The 23,193-nt window shown below is 48.9% G+C and overlaps 1 protein-coding gene across 1 annotated transcript in view; it reads left to right on the top strand.

Moving 5' to 3' along the window:
* Positions 1 to 13,068, top strand: part of ZC3H12D (zinc finger CCCH-type containing 12D) — a 30,285-nt gene extending 17,217 nt beyond the window's left edge. Inside the window, exons 3-6 of the mRNA XM_072965939.1 lie at positions 1,846 to 1,985; positions 6,221 to 6,455; positions 9,726 to 9,832; positions 10,335 to 13,068. Of these exons, the coding sequence (XP_072822040.1) occupies positions 1,846 to 1,985; positions 6,221 to 6,455; positions 9,726 to 9,832; positions 10,335 to 11,107 (1,255 nt within the window). The 3' untranslated portion in view covers positions 11,108 to 13,068. The remainder of the gene's footprint in view (positions 1 to 1,845; positions 1,986 to 6,220; positions 6,456 to 9,725; positions 9,833 to 10,334) is intronic.
* Positions 13,069 to 23,193: the final 10,125 nt, after the last annotated feature.

The following is a 23,193-nucleotide window of genomic DNA, read 5'->3' as shown; positions in this document are numbered from 1 at the left end:
TACCTAGACATGTGAGCCTTTTTGTCATCAGGGTCCTTCCAGCCAATCCTTCCCTGCAGACGAGCTGTTCCTTCTCCAGCTGCTCACAAGACTGGTTTCTTCTCAGTCATTAATTCTTTCAACATGTTTTTATTGAGCCCAGTGATCAGGCACCACTATACTAGGTGCTGGGGATTCAATGAGCAGCAAAAGGAACCTATGATCTAGAAAGAGGGAGACCCAGTTCATCCCATGGGTGACTCTACGTGTTAGGAGAGAGAAGGACAGTGCTGTGAGGACTCGTAACAGGGTAATCTGACTGGGTTAGAGGCCAGGGGATGCTTTCCTGAGGAAGTGGCGATGAAGCTGAGTGTGAAGGAGAAGGAGTAATGGACTTGGCCGGGAGGAGAGGAAACAGTTGGTGCAAAGGCCCTGTGGTGGGAGTGGAGGGAGGTTCATGGCCAGGACCAAGGGCTCAAGGAAGTTCTGGTGGCTGAGGTGGAAGTAGTGAGCAGAGGGTGATCTTGCCCCAAGTCCGGGCTGTATCCCATCCCTGGCCAAGTCCCACCGTTTCTGCAGTCTCAATATCTCAAATCTACGCTCTTGTCTCCCTCTCCGGCAAAACGCCGCTGACCTCCATCAACTAAGGCTGAGGGATGTTTTCAGGCTTCACTGGCCCCTCAGAGCAGCATTCAGCTGCCTCCTTCCTATGGCTTCCACGGTGCAGCCTCTTCTGCTTTGCTGCCTTCTTTTCTGATGGATGCTGTCTGTCTCTTTTGTATGGTTTGTCCTCTTCTACCTGCAACCAGCGCTGAGTTCCAGAGTTTCTCCAGGTCCAGCCCCTGGCGTCTCACTCTCCTCCAGGCAATCAGGCAATTTTCTCCACGTGTGGTTCCAACAGTTGATTAAACAGATGACTCACGCATTTTATCACCAGGCCTCTCCTCTGAACCTTAGCTGTTTATTTAAGATTTCCACTTTGAGGTCACAAAGGCTCCTCCAACTCAACACGTGTCCATGACCAAACTCACGATCTTTATCTCTAAACCCTGCCCTCCTCCAGAATTCCCTGCCTCACGGGCCCTCCATCCCCTTATGCAAGCCAGAAATCTAGAATTCTCCTCAGTGCCTTTTTCTCTGTCACCCCTGTATCCAATCAACTGCCACGTCCTGGAGATTTTACCATCTAACTGTCTCTCAAGTTTGCATCCTCTTCTCCTGGATGCCCCACCACCAACTCGGCCAGGTCATTGTCAGTTTTTGCTTTGATGACTATGACAGCTTCTTCACCGGTGTCCCACATCCACTCTTGCCCTCTTCCAACTTATTGTCCTGTGTGCTGCCAGATTCAGCTCTTTAAAATAGGCATCAGATCAGATCAGATCACATCTAACACCTTAAATTCCTTCTACGGCTTCTCATTCCTCTTAGGAGCAAGACTAACCTTCAATAAGGCACGCAAGTCCCTGCCTGGTCTAGAGCATCCTCTTGCACCAGTCTTTCCTTCCTCCCTCCACCGATCATTGTCTTCAATGGAATTTATGGGCACACTGGCCTCCTCACTTGGACTTGGGAAGCCCAATAACACATTGACAACCCTCTTGACCCTTATTAACTTCAGTTCATAAGAATATCTTGTCCAGTAATCCTTGGAATGAATCCTAAGGCCCTCCATATATTATCACAAGCTACGTGGTTCCAATTAAGGGATATATTTTGCAAAGAATGACCTATTTTCAAAATGCAGATTTGCTTGATTCCCTTTGATTAAGAGACTATGATCCAGTTTATTCCCAGGGGAAAAAAAATCACTCTTGAGAAACCCTTTCTGTGTCTCTATAGATTTCTTTGTTTTTCTCATTGTAGCCATGGAAATAAAGAAGCCTTCTCTTGCCGGGGAATCCAGCTGGCTGTGGACTGGTTCAGGGACAGAGGACACACCTACATCAAAGTTTTTGTTCCATCCTGGAGGAAAGAACCACCAAGATCTGACGCCCCGATCAGAGGTACGCTGGAGCACATGCTCAAGAGGTGCTCTACACCTTTCCTTGGTAGCACTCCTGACAGTTACAGTCAGTTATCTACTTAGCTATTTGTTTGATGAAGTCTGTCTTCCTCACTGGACTGTAAGCTCCATGAAAGCACTGACCGTGAATGTTCCCTGTTACAGCCTTAGCACCTAGCATTGTAGCTGGCATATAGTAGGTGCTCAGTAAATAGTTGTTGATAGATAAATGAATAAAGTAGTTAATCTTTGAGTGTGAATGATTAAGTTCCAAAAATAATGTCTTACAACTTTTAACACTCTGCAGAAAGATTGGGTCTGCATCCCACCCCTCATAGAATATAGGAACTGAAGGAGACATTCATTTGGTTCAGTGATATTTATTTACTGAATATCTGGTTCAATCTCTTCATAAAAAAAAAAAAGGAAACTGAGACCCAGAGAATTCTTTATTTTTAATTCTTGCACTAGCTAGGAATATTTTAAGCTACAAATAATAGAGCAGGTGGTTTAAATAAACAGGGGTTTTTGTTTGTTTGTTCACCTTTCTTATAAGAAGACGACACATGCTAATTCATTGCTGGCATGTTTCAGCTGAGTCAATGTCAGCACTGATGGTGGGGCTGACCTCTTGGTGATTCTGGGAGGTTTCACTGAATTTCCCTCCAGCCTTTTAACCACAAGTTTTTGGTTTTGTTTTCAATTCTAACAACGGTCACCATTTGCTTCTCTTTCTGATTCTCTCCCATTATTTTTTAAGTAAAATGCTATTCTTGTTTTATGGATGCAGTATCTTTTTGACTATTTCTATACTAATACAGACTTTTGATAAGTTCTCTTAAGTTCCATGAATCACATTTGTTTTTTCTGGGGTCAGTTCTCTTTGTTCATGTTTCTCTTTCTCTCTTTGTGCTGTTAAATCTTCTTCTCAAAAGTCTGGTGATCCTTTGCTTGTCAGTGTTTACTCGTTAATAAAGAACCAGGTTGGTTAAATACATACCTGTGCAATTTCCATGGGTTTTCTCTCCCGGCATTAGGATCTTTCTCTAAAAGGCAGAGCTGACCATTGGTGTTGACCAGTGGATTTTGCTTGAACGCATCCTGCATGGAGCAGCCAGGCAGCTGGGCACCTCTGTCCACTACATATTCCAGTGCTGTAAGGATGATGGTTTTACTTTAGAAGGTCAGAGGCCACCTGGGAACCTCCACCTTCCTAGTTATAGCCTCACCACCCTTATTGTGACCTGGCCAGGAAAGGGTAGATGCAGCTGCCCTATGAGTAGCCTTTCAGTTAATCATCCGATTGCTGCCGACTTTCCTCTCCCGCTGCAGTGCTCTGGGACTTTCAGGGAAAATGGCTTCACCTTCACTGTGCACATTCCGGGCTGTGGCTCTCTCTGCACTGTGCAATCAATACCATCCTACCTGCTCCCTGTCTTCCTAAAAGTTGTCAAAATCCTGGGTTTGCTGCTGTCCCCAAGCCCATTTTTAATGGGATTATGGATCCCCACTCCTTTTTGTATTTCTTTCCTGCCCTTTCAATGGATTTATGAGGAAGGGAGATAAATATTCTGTTCATCATGAACCGGTTATCCCAGATTATTCTCTATGGTCTGAACATGGACAATGGTGGCTTTTAACAGTTGTGTAATATTTAAATACAGTATAGGTAAAGAGTAGGGAAATCATTCTAGTAGGGAAGAATTTTTAAACAAGCCATGGCAAGTGCAAAGAACAGGGAAAAAGTCATAAATTTGACTTCATTAAAATAAAAGCTCCTATTCATTAGCAGATACCACAAAAACAAAAAGATAAAAAGACAAGTCTTTGACTGGGAGAGGCAATACATCACATATCCCTGATGAAGGATTATTGTCCAGAATCCATGGAGAACTTCTCCAAATTAATAAGACCAAGACAAAGGACCAATAGAAAAATATGCTAAAGCATGAGTAGGCCTTTGACAGAAGAGAAAACACAAATGGCCAATTGAGAAAAGATTCTCAATTGCATTAGTAACCAGAGAAGTGCAAAATTAAATCACAACAAGAGGTGACGTTACACCCACTAGATTGGGAAAAATTCAAAAACCTGCAAGTGCCAAGTGCTGGCAAGGTCGGCTTAGATGCTGTGTTGGGAGTAACTTGACATAACCACTTTGGAAAACAATTCAGCATTATCTTATGAAGTGCCTTCCCGTACAAGTCAGCAATATCACTCCTAGAGGCAGACCCTAGAGAAATCCTTGTTCTTCTGTCCCAGGACACTTCTGTGCAAAACTGATAGCAGTTGTTACTGAGTCCAAACTTGTCCGGCTCACTGCATGACAGGCCAATAAATCTGGAGACGGGGCGTTGGGGCAAGGAATAACAACTTCATTTGGAAAGCCAGCAGACTGAAAAGATGGCAGACTAATGTCCTGGAGAACCATCTTACTCAAGTCAGAATTCAGGTTTCTTTTATACTAGAAAGGGAAGGGGGTGTGGTTGGTTGTTTCCAACTTCTTGATGTCAGAATCTTTTGTTCTTGCAGCTGCCCCTGTAGATTAGGTCACAATGTTCCTGTACACCTCCAACAAGACAAATGTTATCCTCTGTTCCGCAACTTTTAATCTGTAAATGAATGAAAAAAATGTTATACTCTTAAAGATCATAACCTTGAGAATGGGCCCTCCTGTATATTTCAGACAATAGGCAACATTCTTTACAAAAGGTGCAGAGCCAGCATGACTAAGCACAGGATACAGAACACAGGGTTAGAGCTAAAGGAATGGATGTAATATGGAGTCATATTTGTTCTTCCCTGTTACACAATGACACGGCCACACTTCACCTACCCAATGTTTAATGAAGAAACAAGTTGCAGGAATATGTGCAAGATGATTCCATTTGTGTAAAGTCTGGAGGTTCATAATCACATTGGAAATAGTCCTTTTGAAGGTACATATATATGCATTTTAAAAAATGAAAGCAAGGGAATCATAAACACAAATTTCTAAAAACTGAGTTATCCTAAGAGGAGTGAAGAGAGATGCAAACTAGGAGGGGCAATGGAGACTTCAAAGCATGGGCTGTGTTCTGTTTCTCAAAGGGAGTGCTGCACACAGGGCATTTAATTAGTTAATTAATTATAATTTTTAATTAAAGTACAATTGACTTACAATATTATATTAGTTTCATAGTATTTGATATTTTTATACATTACAAAGCATGCACGCATGGCATTTTAAAAAAATGAGTCTGTATACCACACATGCATTATGTACTTTTTTAAAGTCTGGGAACCACATCATATAGGAAAGGACTTAGACTTGAGGGAAGAAACGATTTGTGAAGAACATGCTAATGCTCTTCCATGTTGGGAGTAACCGTTATGTGTAGAAAGGACTTCTTTTGCGTGTCTCTGAAGGCAAAACTATTATCAAAGAGTGGACCATCCAGGGATGCAGATTTTAGCTCCTGACTAGAGACCCTGTAACATCTGCACCACTGGATACAGGCTCCCTCCTCCCCAGCTTCACGGGGCCCTCCCCACAGATGCTGTGAGGCAGGTGCAGGAGCCATTTCCCTCATTTTATAAACGCAAAACCTGATGCTCAGAGAGGGGTGAGACCCCGAGAGCTAAGACCAGACTCCTAATCCTGGCCTCTCCCTGTGACATTCTTGTGTCCCTCAGAGCTGTCAGTTGTGGGCTGCTCTGTCCTGAAGGTGTCCAAGCAGACTCCTGTGTTGCAGGGAGGGTGGACACTGGCCCTTTGCTAAGGGCTCACGTGGGAGCCTTCCAGGTGGATGCAGGACTCCTAGTCATCCCTAAGGCAGTGCTAGGAGTCTAGTTAAAATAGGAATGTCCTTCTCCAGAAGAAGGCCTCTGGCCTCTGTGTCTCCTGTGGTGGCAGATAACCATCACAAGCACAAGAGCTGGGGCTTCACTTTTCCTTCCAAAGTGTGACTCCTTGGCTGGGTCCTGTCCTCTGGATTGTGGTCATGACACAGGCAGGACAGAAGCAAAAAGCCCTCTTGACCTCAGGCTGCTGGCAAATTCCCTCCATATCTCCCCGCTCTTCACCTGCTGGGCTGGGCCCTGGGAAGGGCGGAGTACCGGGTCGGAGGTTGCGAGTGTGGGGGGCACCAGCGGGGAGGGGGAACCCTGAGAGGGGCAGTGATCCCAGGATGGTTCTAGGGGTGGGGCGTCCTTCTGAGAAAGCGCTCTGTGCCTTCTCCGCCCCGCGGCCCCCAGAGCAGCACGTGCTGGAGGAGCTGGAGAGGCAGGCGGTGCTGGTGTACACGCCGTCCCGCAAGGTCAGCGGCAAGCGGGTGGTCTGCTACGACGACCGCTACATCGTGAAGGTGGCCTACGAGCAGGACGGGGTCATCGTCTCCAACGACAACTACCGCGACCTGCAGAGCGAGAACCCCGAGTGGAAGTGGTTCATCGAGCAGAGGCTGCTCATGTTCTCCTTCGTCAATGACCGGTACGTGGGGCCGCGGGGTCCTGGCGCCTGGCGCGTGGGGGCGGGGCGGTGACCGGCAGAAGCCACTCCCACCGGCCCGGGGCCTGGAGACCCAGCCCAGAGGCCACCCCATCTCTCTGTCCCTCTGTGTCCCCTCTCTGTCGTGACCAGCCTTCCCACCCGTCCCCTACCCCCAGGGCTGTTTTTCTTTCCCAGCGGTCTATGACCTTTCTTTTCCCAGGCCCACGTCTAACTGGCCCAGCACCCAGTTGTCTTGACAGGCCAGCCAAGCATGGCTTTGGGCAGGGGGCAGGGGGTGCCATTAACTTTTTGTTTTTATTTATTTACTTATATATTTTTTAACAGTGGTAAAACTAAGTTTTATTTTAGCTGACACTCTTCCATTTGGGGAAGGACATGTCATATATATAAAGGCATTTCAGATTATCCATTAATTGAATTGTCATTTCAGTTAATGCACTGTAGGCGGTTTTGCCTTTTTTTCCCCCTTTTTCAGTTTTATTAAGTAGAATTATTACAGTTTGCACATATACATTATATGCATGTATACAATATACTGCACATAGCTTTTTAGTTTACATACATGTACTGATCATTGTTTCTAAGAACAGATTAGAGCTTTAGCTTTTTAAATTTACATAGTTATCAAAGGAATGAAGCCAACTACAGAAGAAGAATCAACAGAATGTGGTAATCCAAAGATAAAGGACAGTCAAATATGCTTGCACATATTCAAGAAATTAATCATCTAAGTTATAAATAATAAGTAGAAGAATTTGAAGAATTTAATACTCAAGAGCACTGGAACAATCATTGTGGGGAAAATCTGAACTTTATTGCACTTCCTGTCCCTTATTTTATGCTTTGTCTTTTTTTTTTTTTTGAAAGTTTTGAATTACATATGGGAGTTGGAAAGATCACCTTTTCTTTGGGGCTGTAAAGATCTTGGAATCACTCTGTCTTAATATGTTTCGGTTGACATTTTCAGAAGAATGTGGTTGGTTCATCTGTTCTCTGGGTTGGTTCCCCTGGGTCAGATCCACCTGGACCAACCAGCTACAGCTGGGGGAGGGTGATGTCAGGGTCACGAGGCACAGACCAGTTAGGAGGTGCTGGGTGAGGGCCCCAAGGCAGAGCTGAGGTGGGGAGGAAGCCAGGGCTGGTCCGTTGCACATGTCCTAGGGCTGAGGGCAGTGGCCAGGAGCCATGTAAGGTGGGAGTGGTCACAGGGTAGTCACAGGGTGGGACAAGGAGGGAAGGGCACAGCAGGCTGGGACATCACTCCCATTCCAGTCTCCTCTGTTATCAGGCCACTCGCACAGGGCAGACCAGCTCCTGACCCTGGACCCTGGGGGGCAGTGTGTGTAGTGGAAAAAGCTGGGGCTTTGGAAGCAGCGGATGAGGTTTCAAACTGAGGCCCTGCCATGTGCTGGCCGTGTGGTCCGGGGAAGCACTCACCCTTACCGGGCTGAACGTTCTTCACCCTGAATTAACTGTACTTGGATTAGTCACACTTACCTCTGAGATGATCCTGAGGACCAGAGAGGACTGGAGCCGGTAGTGCTGGCGGTCATTCTCAGCCCAGGCCAGGCCATGGGCCTCCAGTGGGCACTGCTGCCCCCACCACCCCTGGCCCACAGCCACTGAGTGGAGGGGGCCTCCTAGGGCCCAGGGCAGCTGGTTGCAGCAGCTACCCTGCAGTAGCCCATGCCCCCCACCCCCGCCGTCCCACCCCAGCCGTTTCCATATTCACCAGGCTGATGGCTTCCTCTCTCTGGCTCAGGCCTGGAGGAATCTGGCGAGTCTGGTTACCGTGGGATCCAGAAAATCCTCACTGAGGTCTGATGGATCATGGCTGCCTCTGGCCTGGTGACAGCCTGGGGCCCAGGCCAAGTCCTTTTGACGCACTGGCCTCAGCTCAGGGTTTGCCTGAAGGTCCCCAGCTGCCAGAGGGCAGAGCCTGCCGCCTGCCTGTGGGTGAGGACGCCTGCCCCATGCTCGGGGCACGTCCGTAGGGCCCTCTTGGCCGAGCTCCTGGCTGTGAGGCCCGGGAAAGAGCAGGAGGTGAAGCCTTTGGGAACTTTTAATAGCTGCACTGGGTGGCTCCCCAGATTCTTGGTCAGGGCCCAGCTCTGAGAAGCCGGCTGTGTAGCTGGGATCTGAGCCATGGAGGCTACCCCGGACCAGGGATCGCCCAGCTTGGGGCCGGCCTGGTGGATGTGGTCTGCAGAGTGGGACCCCAGCATGACCCTTGACTCTTAGGAGGAAACTAGCCCATATAAACAGGGCCCCCCAATTAGAATCCACAACCCCTCTAGTGGAACCTTTGTTTGACCTGGAAGTGCCTCCTGGGAACAAAAGTATTCACATAAAAAAGTAGATTGTGCTAAATGAGGGAGTTTTCCTTCTGAGGAATGTTGTTTTTCCCTTTGAGCCTTGGGCACTAAGGATGAATTCCCTTCCTCCTCAGATTTAATGCCGAAGAAGGGAAGGGACAGGCGGGGGCAGGGTGGTGTCAGAGAGTGACATGGCCGGGGTCCAGCAGCCCAGGAGGTTAAGGCCAAACCCAGAGCCCTGGGGTTTGAGGAGGAGGGTGGAGCTGCACCGAGGCTGCGTGTGCAGGCTGCACCTGGAATCCACTTCCCTGACTCACCGACAGCCGTTTCAAACTCTGTTAATTTTTATCCCCCACCTGACAGGCCCAGAGCTGTGGGGCCACATGGGAGAAATGGAGCTCATGGGACTAGAAGCTGTTTGTGGTCCCACAGAGGTCTCTAACCTTCTGCTGACGACACTGGAAGGCAGCTTAGAGTCACTTTCAGACCAGGACCCAGGGGAATCCTAGTGTAATTATGCTTCAACTTTAGTGGATAAAAATCACCTGGGAAGTTGTTACCATGCAGAGTCCTGAACAATGCGAGATTCTGATTAAGCAGGTCTGGTGTGAAGCCTGGAGCCTGCATTTTTAAAGGAGTTGCTAAGTGATTCTGGCACTGCTGGCTGGAACCTCAGCAGGAGAAACACTTGGAAGGGACCCAGGGGCTGCTGTCCTGGGATCTGTCCGTGCTGTGCTCTGCATGGTTCAGAGTGAAGGAAGGGCTGTGCTGCTGTAACTCGCAGGACAACCTCCGGGTAGGAGAAAGAGCCCTGGACAGAGAGGCCGGGCCAAGGCCACGCCTGGTGCTGGGTGGCTTGGCCCATTCCCCACATAGGTGCCCGTGGTGAGTGCCTGTGGGCCTTGCAGTTACCCCCCTTGTGCTTGTTTTCCAGGTTCATGCCTCCTGATGATCCCCTGGGCCGTTGGGGACCCACCCTGAGCAACTTCCTGAGCAGGACGCCAAAGCCCCCAGAGCCGTCCTGGCAGCACTGCCCCTATGGTGGGTAGCGCCCCACGTCTTGTGGGCCCTGTTTAGGTCAGAAGCGCTGGCCGGATAGTCTGCAGCCCGGTGTCTAGCCAGGTTCTGCTCTTAACTAGCTGTGTGATCCTGGGGAGGTAACTTTACCTCTCTGGATGGCAGTTTTCTGACAGGGTTATTGTAATGATGAACCAACATCCTGGACCCCTGTTGCATGGGAGGGTTTGTGAGCGCTGGATGCAGGGTCACACAGAGGGCACCCCCAGGCTCGCCTTTCGGAGGCCCTTCCCCTGGCACCTTGTGCCCACATCCGGCCCCACCGTCCTCCCTACCTCCTATCCTTATGGACTTCGGTCGGTGCTCTCCGTTAAGAGTTAAGGATTCCATCCCAGAGCCCTTCAGGGATGCCAGCCTGCTAGCCAGCTGCATGGGGCAGGCACTGTCCGGTCCATACCGCCTCCCCCCTCCCTCCCACCCCCAGGTCCAGGTCTCATCCCGCACCCTCTCCCCCCAACCCTTCCAGGCAAGAAATGCACCTACGGCATCAAGTGCAAGTTCTACCACCCAGAGAGGCCGCACCACACGCAGCTGGCGGTGGCCGACGAGCTCCGCGCGCAAACGCGGGCCTGGCGGGGCGCGGGCAGCGAGGAGGAGCGGCCGGGGAGCGCGCCGCCGGAGGGCCAGGCAGAGCAGGGCGGCTCCCCGGGCGTCCCCGCCGCCCGGCCCGGCCCCTGGGAGCCCGGCGGGCGCGGCTTGGCCCTCGCGCGGCGGCCGGCGGACGTGGCGGCTCTCGAAGGCCGCTTCTCGCGACTCGCCCTCGGCGACGACCCGGCGCTCCTCCGGGCGCCCCCTCCGGGCCCCTGCTGCGGCCTCGCGTCCGGGCCGCGCTGTCCCGACTGGGTGGCGCCCCGGCCCCCGCCGTCCCCGCCAGCCCCTCCCGGCCCGTGGAGTGGGTCCCGCCCCAGCGCCCGGCAGAGCGACCGGCGCCCCCCGCGCCAGCAGCCCGCCGACCTGAAGGCCCTCCCTCCAAGGGCCGGCCGGCTGCCGGGTCGCTCGGCCCCGGCGGAGTCGGGCTGGGGGGACGGCGCCTTCCGGGGGCCTTCGGGGTCTGCGCTCCAGGCCGCGGCCGGAGAGGTGGAGGCGCGCGCCCGGGCGCGCGCCGTGCTCTGCAGCATCTTCCCGCCCCAGCAGGTGGACAGCGTCATGGCCCTGTTCCCCGAGCTCTCCGATGTCGCCAGGCTCATCCTCCTCATCCAGAAATTCCAAAGGTCGAGTGTGCCCGTGGGGAAGCCCTGAGGAGCTCGCCTGGGCCACCGCACGGGCTGCCCCAGTCTTGCCTTGCAACCTGACCGGGCTGGCGGTGGTACTCCGCCTGCACCTGGGTCGGCACCCCATGTGGAACCCCCTTTCTTTGAAGATGTCAGGAAAGACAGCTTCCTGGGGCCCTCTGCAGGGCCCCTCGTGGCTCTTGGTGACCTTCACTGACGACGCAGGGGCTGCTGCTACAGGTCCATGTCCTGCAGAATCAGGTTGGCCACTTCCGTTGAGGGAGTGATTTCTCAGGCCTGAAGACTACAAGTCCCACTAGGGCTCCAAGTGTTTGCCCAGAGTACTCCATGGCTGTTTCTGTCCAGCTACAATTGGCATCCACAAGTGGGTCACAAGATCAACTTAAGGGGTCACACCAGAGACAGGGTGGAATAGGAAATTGCGGAGCACACCCCCACGTAATCAGGCTTGGGAGGAAACTGTTCTTTGTTAGCTACAGATGTGCCTGTATTCTCTCAGTAGCCATGTGAACTTAATGTGGGTTATGGGCAAAAGGTGGAAAAACTCTGGTAAACGGCCTTGGAGTTCATTGCATCAAATCACGTTTGAAATGTGTAGTCAGTTGGCTGGTGGAGATTTTGGCATCTGGAGGTTTTCATATGAGCTGTTTCTAACCTCTTGAGGGGAACCCAGAGTTCTCGCCTCCGTGTGTGGGCTCCACTTTTCACTCTGAGGTTGTGTGGCTGTGCTGGTCTGTGGAAGTGTGGCGGGGGGCACCTTGTCTGGAGCCCTCACCCCACTTCACATATGCACACCACACATGCAGATATTACACACACAATCACACAACACACACACACACACACACACACATACATCACTTGACTCAGGGATAAATGTCCTTTTTCAGCCATCCATCATGTTTCCAGCCCAGGCCCTTTACTGGCCAAGCCTTCTGAGCCACACCTCACAGCTGAGCCCAGGCGCACTGAGTCAGGGATTCTGCTCAGAAACCTCCGGGTGCGTCAGCGGAGAGCTGGGGTGAGCCTCAGTCATGGAGCTTTCTTGCCACCTTCCATCATTGCTGTTTATTCTCACTAACTAGTCCTTTGAGTTTTGGGGGGAAGGGGCCCACCCATTTGCAATGGACAAGAGAGGAGCGAGATAGTGCTTTCAGAACGTGGACCCTGTATCCTCAAGGGCCCTGGCATCTCTGGGTGGCATCCACTCATTCACTCGGTTATAGGTCCAGCTCGCAGATCTTGGCTGGTTGGTTCATGAGATTTGGTGTCTCAGCCATCGAAGAGGGTGTGAGGCACCTGCCAGTGGAAAACCAGCTCCCAGCCCCAACCAGCTTCCTGCAGACTGGCAAGCATGGGCTGTGTGCACAGTTGGCCCAGCCCAGGGTGCACGCCGGAGAATCCAGTCCTGGCCCCCTTCATTGTGCTAAACGCTGCCATTGGAGATAGAGACATTGTGTCCCCTGTGAGCTCTTTCATCTTTTTAAACCAGATTCTTAGCTTCAACCAGATCTGTTCCTCACCTCTTTTTTCCAAAGAGGACATCCACAATTGTACCTTATTATTTGGAGACCTCCGTCCTGAGGAGGATGCACTGTTTTCTAGATAAATTGGATTTCCCTCATGCTGTTTTTTGGTTGGTTTGTTCTTTTCCCTTTTGACAAGATAAGCTTTATGTTAGAGTTGCTTTTGTCTCTTGGATCTGTTTCCTGACATGGAATCATTGCATTGCTGATTTACTGTTAGAAATGTTTAAACTACTTCCTTTGAGGACAAGTTTGAGTTTTAGTAAGCTGTAAAGCTATTTTATTTGGTTCACTGTGATTAAGACAAGCACAAAAACAAGTGAAGAAACAGCACATTTCAATGTAATCCCCTTTGGAATTTTTTCCAAAGTCTTGGTATGTCTTTGTGACACAAAACTTGAATGGGATGGGTGAATGAAATGCTCCTAGTTGCATAGCTGTTACTGAGCTCCCAAAATAAATCACTTTTGCCCACACCTGGACTCTCCATTGTCAAACTGTGTATGCGTTTCTCTTGTGTCAGCTCCCCCCTCAGGCTGGTTTCTCCTGTTAACTATTGTGGGTGTGAAGGCTGAGGTTACGGCTGCTTTACTCGGTGTTATTGCCCCCTTGGGGTGAGGGGAGACCTAGAATTCACCTTTTCCAGGAAAAGCAGCAAAACCCAAGGCAAGGACACGCCTTTGCTTGCCAGGCTGTTCCCAAGAACACAGGCAGGGTCCTTGGTCGCTCAAATCGGAGGATCCGGGTACTGTACCATGTTTACTCTGTGACGTAGCTTTCCTAGAGGCCTCTAGAAAGTAGTTTGAGGCACAATTGCAGAATGTTGGTGGTTGAGGGCTAGAAGCGAGAGAAGCCACTCACACCAGCATAGTTCCAGATCAAATGGACCCCTGCTCTAAGGATTTTACACAGAGCTCAGGTGGGGAGCAATGAGCTGCCTGCCAGCTGGCATGGGTGTGGCTCTCTGCCTCTGGGAGGAACGTCCCCTGTAGGGGAGGAGCGCATGGGGAAGGGGGTGAGCAGAAGGGTCATTCAGCAATAGGTGATGGGGGAGGGGGCCCTGGGAACTGGAGCAATGAATGGGCGTCACAGATCCCACTATAAGGAAATGCCTGGAGCCAGGACTCGGTGCAAAATTAACTGTGGGACCCTATGCAAAATTAAAAATTAAAAGGGCCTCTTGTTCAAAAGTGGTCAAGAATTTCAAGACGGTGACAACCGAGCACTGAAGCAGGCACGGAGTCCTTCGGAGTGCCCACCTCTGATGCAAGGGGCTGAAGAGGAGAAGGCAGTGGGGGGCCTTGGGCAAGACCACACACTTCCAAGTGAGTGTGAGATGTCGCTGGGGTGGCCCTAACCCGGCAGCAAGCACTCTCATTTGTATCAGGCGAGGTTCTTTTTCACAAGCATGGCTCACAAACCAAATGGCAGGAAGCCAGGGGTGGAGGCAGCTGCAGGATGGACTGGAATTAGGGGCTTGAACCCTGTCAGGACTCTCTCATCTGTTTTCTTCTTCATGTGGGGTTCTCTCCCTCTGAGGTTTTCCCAACATGATGAAAGCCATTCTGTGGGCAGACAGGCAAATACCCTCCCAACTAAATGACTCAAGAGGCAGAGTCTCTTGGGAAGAGTTCTGATTGGCTTAGATTGTGTGCCCGTGTGCCTGCTCCCAGACCAGTCACTGTGAGGTTCTACCGTTGGTTTAGCTGGGTCTCAGGCCCACCTCTGGCCAGGATGAGTGCATAAACGGTGATGGTCAGCTTACACTTGAACACACGTGCGTTGTGGGGAGTTGGTGAAGATGGTGAGCAGTGTCCCTAAAGATGCGAGAATGGTGCCCAGGCAGACAAAGTAAATGCCCACAACAATGTTCAAATCTGGGTACTGTGTTTGCTGCTCGAGACATACAGAACCAATCTACTGACACTGGGTGTGGTGAAGGAAAGTACAGTGTTTATTGCAAGGCGCCAAACAAGGAGAACTGGCAGCTCAGACTCAAAAGACCCAAACTTCCCAATGGCTTTCAGGGAAGGGCTTTTAAAGGCAACATTAGGATTGAGCATTGCAGGGTAGATGATCAGCTTGTGGACATTTTTTTGATTGGCTGGTGGTGAGGTAACAGGGTTATGTTTCAGGAATCTCAGTCATCAGCCTTCTGGTTCCAACCAGTCTAGGGGCTATGTGTTTATGGTCAGCAGTTTCCACCTGATGGGGTCCTAGCTTTTGTAAAAACAACTTAAAAATGTGAGTCAGGAGATTATCTGTATCCCTCGTGGAGAAACTAGGAGCCCTGTGATTCTTTGTATGGCTGACTTATTGTTTATGTTATTATTACTTTTTTTTGCTTGACTGCTTTTCCTTTGTTCCTGCTTTTCCGTTTCTCTAATCATTAATTGCTTGAGTCTGCTCGTTGGAACTCGGGGAGGGCCTAGGAGAATAAAGCTTTTTCTACAGGCAAGACGAGGGGTCTGTCACAGGGGAAAGCCCCGCAGGGTCCTGCTCGGTTTCAGCTGCGCCAGGGCTTAGGGGGGCCCTGCCGTCGTCCACCTCCAACACCAGTCCCACCTGAGGAAGGAGCTTCTGTGTTTATTCTTTCTCCCTTAGTCACATCCAGAGCTCTCTGTGGGAGGAAGCTGGAAGGGCCTGCTGCTACAGCGCCTGAGGTATCACTGTGTTAATCTTGCCAATCCTGGGACTGCAGCCAGATCAGCACTCAGGTGGGAGACTGCCAAAACCCCTGCAGGGGAGGAAGTGGCTCTTCAGAGTCGAAAGGTGACCTGGTTCCCTTCAGTCACTTCTGAGCTGGAGCCCTCAGGGAGCGCCCGGGATCAGGCAGCTCAGCCCAGCCACCGGCAGCCAGGCTGAAAACGAGGGGCTGGGGGCCTGCCCCGGCTTGGCAGTTGCTTTGTTCTGAATCCCTGGGGAAGCAACGTCACCTATCTGTCCCCGTGGGGGAGTCACACACCTATCCCAATGCCCAGAAACAGAAGAGGGGCTGGGTGAACAAGGATAGAAGCAAATGGGCACAGTGCTCAGAAACCTGCTGAATGCTGTACTTACGGACTAGCTGACTGACTGACAGACACGGACTGGCTGGCTGGCTGACAATGACTGCCTGGCAATGACTGATTGGCACTGACTGACTGACTCTAACAGAGACTGACCGACTAACACACTTACTGGCTGACCCTGACTGACACTGACTGATGGACTGAATGACACCGCCTGAGAGACACGGCCAGTATCTGACTGGCAGATACTGACTGGCTGACACTGACTGGTTGGCTGATAAGAGGCAAAGTGTAGTCAGTGCTTGTAGCTGTGGGGAGTGACTACTCAAACTGGATGTGAAACCCACAAGAGTTTTGACTTTATCTGAAGTCACCTTACTCTTGTTTTCAAGTCAAGGGTGTGCATGACTCAAAAAAGCCATACTAAGCCTCCAAGGGGCAGCGTCTCTGGCGCCATTCCTGATGAGGCGGGGCACAGAGGCATCTTCTCTCCCAAAGGAGGAAAGGGAAGTACAGGAGGGAGATGGGATGTCTCTCCTCACAGCAGCGAGTTCTCCCAGACAGGCCCCATTCTCTCTCTCTCTGAGGCTGTTTTTAGCTCCCATTTTCTCAAAACAGCTGCTTCACACAAAATCACCTGCTCAGCAGTGCTCGGGGCTCTGTGTTGGTTTGCTGGGTCGTAATTCCTTTGCTCTCCTATCCTCCTTGGTCTCTTGCCTCCATCCCTGCTCTTGAATCTCCCCGGACTTCAAAGCCCTCCTCTTCGCCCTTGCGCCACAAAGCCTGCCCAGTGCTGGCGAGCCACCCCTCTTCGCAGAATGTTTCCATGCTGCCTTTTCAGGGCTGAACACTTCCCGCCTGCTCCCCGGTGCTCTTGCTCTGAGTGGTGATTAGCGGCTCATTATCCAACTGTTCCAACATCCCCAGCAAGACCAGGCACACTTGGAGGGTTGGGACTCTGTCTTTAACCTTGTCTCTCCATCAGCCCTGAGGCCAGTCAGTCGGGGCCAGCAAGGTTTATATTACAGAAACAAAACGGTCCCTCATCCCAATGACTAAGACCGCAGAGTTGGTTTCCCCGCTGCCTACGTGTCCGCTGTAGGTTGGGCGGGACTGTGCCTGTAGAGACGGTTCTCAGACCGGCACAGGCCCTCAAAGCTTGTGCCAGGTTCATCCCTGCTTACATTTCACTGCCAAAACACGTGACGTGGTGACACCTAACTCTCTGGGGGCAGGAAAATGCAATTCTACTGTCTTTCTGCTAGGGTAGGCGTGTTTGGAGACTGGCACTATGACAGTTCGCTTGTGGTGGCTCAGGGAGAAATGTTTGATTGACAACCTCAACAGAGGGAATGAATGAATTTATTTTTTAAATGGAGGTACCGGGGATTCAACCCAGGACATTGTGCATGCTAAGCACACACTCTACCACTGAGCTGTACCATCCCTTCGATGAAGCATGGTACATCCACTCTATAAAATACTGTAAGCCACTGAAATGTGCCAGGGGACAAGGCTGGCAGGTGTCTCAGGCAGTAAAAGAATTTACCAAAGGCGAAGAATGAAAATAGAACAGGAGTTTATTAGGTTATGCTGCCACAGACAGCAGCAGGCTACACAGATGCGAGGTGTCTGTGTGAGCCCTGAGGGCTGGTTGTTAGGGTGTTTTATAAGATCAGATCATAAGGTGCCTGATCAGCTTGTGCACAAGTCTCCGATTGGTTGTAGGTGAGGTAAGAAGTTTAAGGTCCATGAAGGGTGGTGGGGTTTATGACTGATGAGGTGGGCTGAAACAAGCCAGCCTGAGCTATTGTGAGATTAAGCATTATCTGGGGCTACTAGTTTGTTAGGGCAAACACGCTCAGTAAAGAATGTACTTTATCCATTGAGGGATAAATGGCAGGCAGACATCTGAGAGCCCAGGAATGGGGGTCGTTGGACTTTGAAGGATGCCAGTTGGCTCCAGAAAATGGTATTGTAGGAGGATGTCAATGACACATAAAATGTTGAGCATACACTATGAAACAGAATAGTAGGTTATAAAAAAGAATGTACCATATGATCTCTTTTTTTGTTTGTTTGTTTAAAAACTTCATGTTATATTTATAGAAAAGAACCAAGAGAAACTTACTACAAGGTCAAGAGAACATATCTGGGTGGGGGGGTTACAGTTACAGGTGACCCACTCCCCCTTTGGTTTCTAGAGTTTTCTGAATCTTCTATAGTGAGTAACTTTGGTAATGAGAAAAAAGTTCCTTGCTAAACAATGTTGCCTTTAAAAAAATAAAATACACATTCATTATAAAAGATTAAGAAAATTCAGGCATCTTGAATTGACGTCTGATAACACCAAAGTGTAGAGCCTTCCAGATCTCTTTCCATACAGACACGCATATTTAGTTCCAGAGAATCCTCATGGGCTAGAGCCCGGAGAGCACCTGCTGACATCAGTGACGTCACAGTCCAGGTGAGCAGAGCCGCATGCTGGTTCCACTGCTAGACGTCCTGTGCACGCCCTGGTTCCCGGGAAGGCTGAAGCATCTTGGGAGGCACCATGACACCCTCCCCTCCCCTGGCCCAATCTCCGTGTCTGCCGGCTGCAGCGGTGGTTCCACCTTATGGACCACCAGCACTTACATCTGGAATCATGATGTTACAGGGGAAAGGGGGCAGCTCTCGCTGCGGCGGCCTCTGGGGCTTATCTCTTGGGAAAGGAGGAAGATGGACATTTCCCATTCTCTGTTTGTGTATTTTGAGTTGATTCAGCTCCAGGGAATATTTTTGGCCAAGTCATTTTTAAAAAATAACTCTTCATGATCTGTTTGGTGCAAATACAGTTGATTTATGGCTCTGCTGACCTTTGATTTGTTGGCAGAGCCCTGCCCAGGGCCCCGGGGGAGCTTTTCCTTTGCTTGTTTATCCAGAGTGATTTAGGAGCCGCAGTGCCAAGAAGGGTTCCCTACTTTTTCCGCCCCAGGTCATGACTGCGTGGCCCCTGCCCTCAGAGCTCACACCCTGGTTGGAGCTCAGCCTCGTATCTCAGACAGAATGACAGCTATCCTTTGGACTCCCTGGACCACGTCACTCACAGTCTCTGGCTTTTAACCCCTTTCCAGAAACCCCCAAAGAGATCCCTGGAGCGACGTGTCCAACTTCTTCCTCGGCTCCCTCCGTCCCTGTTCCTTCCTTGCTGGGGGCTGAGCTGAACGAATCTGTATTGATTCCGATGGGTTCGCCCGTTACAGATTCTGTGAGCACAGCCAGGGCCTGGGGATCATAGGCCCTGGAAGCTCGGGCCTCCTTCCTGGGGCCCTCCTTCCAGGCGAGGGCCATGCAGGAGCCTCTGCCGCAGGTGGAAGTGACTTGGTGCCTTCCTGCCAGGAAGGGAACTCCTGGGGGCTCTCTTCCTGGGAGGCGGGCTCAAGGCTCAGGGAGGCTTGCGGCCCTAGGACTGTTTCAGGCAGGGAGTTCAAGTCCTTCCGACTGATAAGTTATTTCCTTTGTGAAGCAGAAAGCATGGCTGTCTGTGGGACCTCTGGAGAAGGGAGGCCATGAGGAGTGGACAAGGCCGTGGAAGGGCTGGAGGAAGATTCTGGGGGGCCCCAGAGGGCGTAGGTGGCAGCTTGCTGAAGTCAGCAACCACCTTCATTAGGGGATGGGCTGTCGCGTGGGAAACTGCCCTGTTCTCCCTGAAGGAATGTGGGGAGCTAGGTGAGAGGAGACCTTTACAGGGCTGGACAACAGGTGGCAAAGGCCAAACTGCCCTTGAGCAAACTGCCAAACTCCTCCTGGAAGCGGGGCTGCCACCCCTCACCCCCGACAAAATTTGAGGGAGGCTTCTAACAGCTCCAGAGAACAGAACGGAAACCAAACCAAACAAAACCTGGATAGAACAACTTATGCTCACAGAGATGAAAAGGCAACCTGACAGAGAAAGGAGAGCTTTTTAAACAAATGGTGCTAGAAGAATTGAATGTCCAAGTACAAACCAAACCAAACCAAACCAAACCAAAACAAAAACTCAAACTTAGATCATTTTTTGAACCTGTGCCATATACAAAAATGAACTCAAAATGGCTCATAGGCCTACATATAAAACCTAAGACTATAAAGCTTCTAGAAGAACATGTAGAAATCTTTGTGACCTTTAAGACAAAGATTTCTTAGCCACAAAAATCATGATCCATAAAAGAGCAGTTGGGTAAACTGGAGTGTTCTTTGAAAAATACTGTTAAGAGAATGAAAAGATAAGCCACAGTCTGAGAGAAAATATTTGCAAAGCATATGTCTCCTAAATAACCTGTGTCCAGACTATATAAAGAACCCTCAAAACTCAATAATAAAACAAACAGACCAATAAAAATACTGGGCACGGTACTCCACCAAAGAAGATGTACGGATGACCAATAAGTGCATGAAAAGATGCGCAACATTCTTAGTCATTAGGGAAATGCAAATGTTGACCACGATGAGTTACCGCTACACACCCATTAGAATGACTGAAATAAAAAAGACAGACCATATCAAGTGTTGGCAAGGATGTGGAAGAACCGGAACTAAGTCACTGCTGGTGGGAATGTAAAATGGTACAAATGCTTTGGAAAAGTCTGGCAGTTGTTTAAAAAATTAAACAGTCACCTGCCATGTGATCTAGTCACTTTACTCACAGGTATTCACCCCAGAGACGTGAAAGTCTATATCCATGTGAAGACTTTCACATACATTTATTTGTAATAGTCAAACACTGGAATCAACCTGAATGTCCATCACCAGGTGGCTGAATAAATAAACAACTTGTAGCATGTCCATACGATGGAATGGAATGCCTCTAAACAGTGTAAAGGAATGGACTGCTGGTATGTGCAGCATGAATGGATCTCAAAATGACGCTGAGTGAAGGAAGCCCGTCAAACAAGAGTACATACTGTACAATTTCATTGATGTAAAACACTAGAAAATGTAAACCGATCTCTAGTGCCAGAAAGCAGATGCAAGTTTACCTGGAGAAAAGGGTGTGGCGAGAAGGCCGAGGGAGGGATTGAGGAGGGCATGAGGACATGGGGGCCATGGATCTGTCATGACCTCCTTGATTATAGTGAGGGTTTCATGAGTGTGTAAAGATGCCCAAATTCATCAATTGTACACTGTAGTATGTCAATTATACCTGACAAAGCTCTTTAATAGAAAAAGAAAAACCTGCTGTGAACATTGGGTTGCATGTATCTTTTCGAATTATTTTTGTCTTTTCCAGATATATGCCCAGGAGTGGGATTGCTGGATCATATGGTAACTCTATGCCTTGTTTTTTAAGGAACAGCTATACTTTTCCCCATAGTGGCTGCACCAATTCATATCCCCACCAGCAGTACAGGAGGGTTCCCCTTTCTCCACACCTTGTCCAGCATTTATTTGTAGACTTTTTGATGATGGCCATTCTGACTGGTGTGAGGTGATAATTTATTGTAGTTTTGATTTGTCTTTCTCTAATAATTAGTGATGTCAAGCATCTTTTCATGTGCCTATTGGCCATCTATGTGTATTCTTAGGAGAAATGTCTATTTAGGTCTTCCGTGAATTTTTTGATTGTTCTATTTGTTGTTGTTGTTATTAAGTTGAAAGGCTGTTTGTACACTTTGTAAATTAAGCCCTTGTAAGAGACTGTTTGCAAATATTTTCTCCTGGTCGGTAGGTTGTCGTTTTGTTTTGTCTTTGGTGTCCTTTGCTGTGCAAAAGCTTATGCTTGATTAGGTCCCATTTGTTTATTTTCCCTTTATTTCTATTGCCTTGGGAGACGGCCCTAAGAAAACATTGGTACTATTGATGTCAGAGAACGTTTTGCCTGTGCGCTCTTCTAGGAGTTATGGCATCATGTCTTAGATTTAAGTCTTTAAACCATTCTGAGTTTATTTTCGTGTATGGTGTAAGGGAGCAGTCTAACTTCATTGATTAACATGTGGCTGTCCAGCTTCCCCAACACCTTGAAGCACTATTTTTAAAGGGCTGCCTTGGTGGTGCTGGGGGTGCCGGGAGAAAGCAAGAAGTCTTCAGGACTTAGAGCTTGACTCCCTTAACTCCTGGAGGAAGGAGAGGAAAGGAACCATCGAATTAATTTAGGTCTCTGAGGGTGTTCATCTGCTTTGGCTAAGAAGGGAGCTGATCAACTATAATCTACTCCAGTCCGGAATCCTTCGTTCTCTTTCACTTAACCGCTGCTGGGAGAACTGGCCCCCGAATATGGCTGGCAGTGTTTGCCTGTGACTTCCCAGCCCATCAGACCCCAGTGCAGGCAAGTACCTCCTCTGACCATTAGGTGTCACTGTTGCACACAACTTGTATTGACCTGGACTCCAGGCAATCGAGGTCCTCCAGCTTATCTGGCAGTGCCCAGCCTGAGGCCAGCAACCAGTCAACAGTTGACAGTGTTTATAGAATATACTTAAAACTCACTATACACACACTCTGGCAGTGACAGCTCCTTTTTAATGGAAGATGTAAGAACTGTGGGCATCATGAACAATCGGAAGGGCAAATAAAATGTATTTTTAAGTTGTAGTTTTAAGTTCACAGTAAACTGTTTTGAATATACAGAAAATTGCAGAGAATATTATGACAAATATTTGAATTGAATTGCATATCGTCTTGCCATGTTTGCTTCAGTGTTTATTTTAAAGAAATGAAACATTGCAGATACACTTGTATCTCCATTCCTGGCTCTCCAGACGCAATCACTATCTTGAATTTGGTGTTTAATATTCCTGTGTATCTCTATCCATCACTGTATTTGTATGTACTCGTAAACATTATATAGCATCATCTGTGTGCTTTTGATTTTTAGGAAAATGTTACCATTTACATTATGTGTATTGTTTTGCAAGTTGCTTTGACTAACTCAGCCATTATTTTTCATTTCAGAGGTTTGTTCATGTTGATATTAGTAGCTCTAGTTTATTTATTTGAATCACTTTATTGTGTTCAACTGAATCTCTACAACAATCAATTTATAAAATTATTGGCTGTTTCCAATTTTTTACTCAAGGCAGATAAGGCTGCAATGACAGTTTTAAAACAACTTTATTTAGGTATAACTTGCATGCCATATAGTTTACCAACTTTATTTAACTATACAATTTAATGATTGTTAGTAAATTTACCAGATTGCACAACCATTACCACAATGCAGGTTTCAAACATTTTACTATCATTCCAGTAAGGCCCCCTACCCATTTACTATTAATTCCCAGTCCCAGGCCAGCCAGGCAACAACTACTCTACGTTCTGTGCAGTGATTATTCTTACACTGGTCTGTTTGTGCTCATGTGCAAGAGACTTTCTCTCTCCGTCAAATAGCGGAATTGCAAAGGCCATGGGCATGCATATTTCATTTCTCTAATTTTGCCTCATTGTGTTTTGTGTGGTTGAATCAATTTACACTCTTACCAGTGGTGTGTAGACCTCTTCTCTGGCCATATTATTTTCTTTAATTTTGTTCTTTTCTTTGCCAATCTTATGTGTGTAATTATTTTGTTGTTTCAATTTATATTTTTCTAATTTCTGCC

The sequence above is a fragment of the Vicugna pacos genome, chromosome 8, assembly GCF_048564905.1.
Source record: "Vicugna pacos chromosome 8, VicPac4, whole genome shotgun sequence".
In the NCBI taxonomy this organism is placed as follows: domain Eukaryota; kingdom Metazoa; phylum Chordata; class Mammalia; order Artiodactyla; family Camelidae; genus Vicugna; species Vicugna pacos.
Note: the sequence above shows the minus strand (reverse complement) of the source record. Positions and strands in the feature narration are given on the sequence as shown.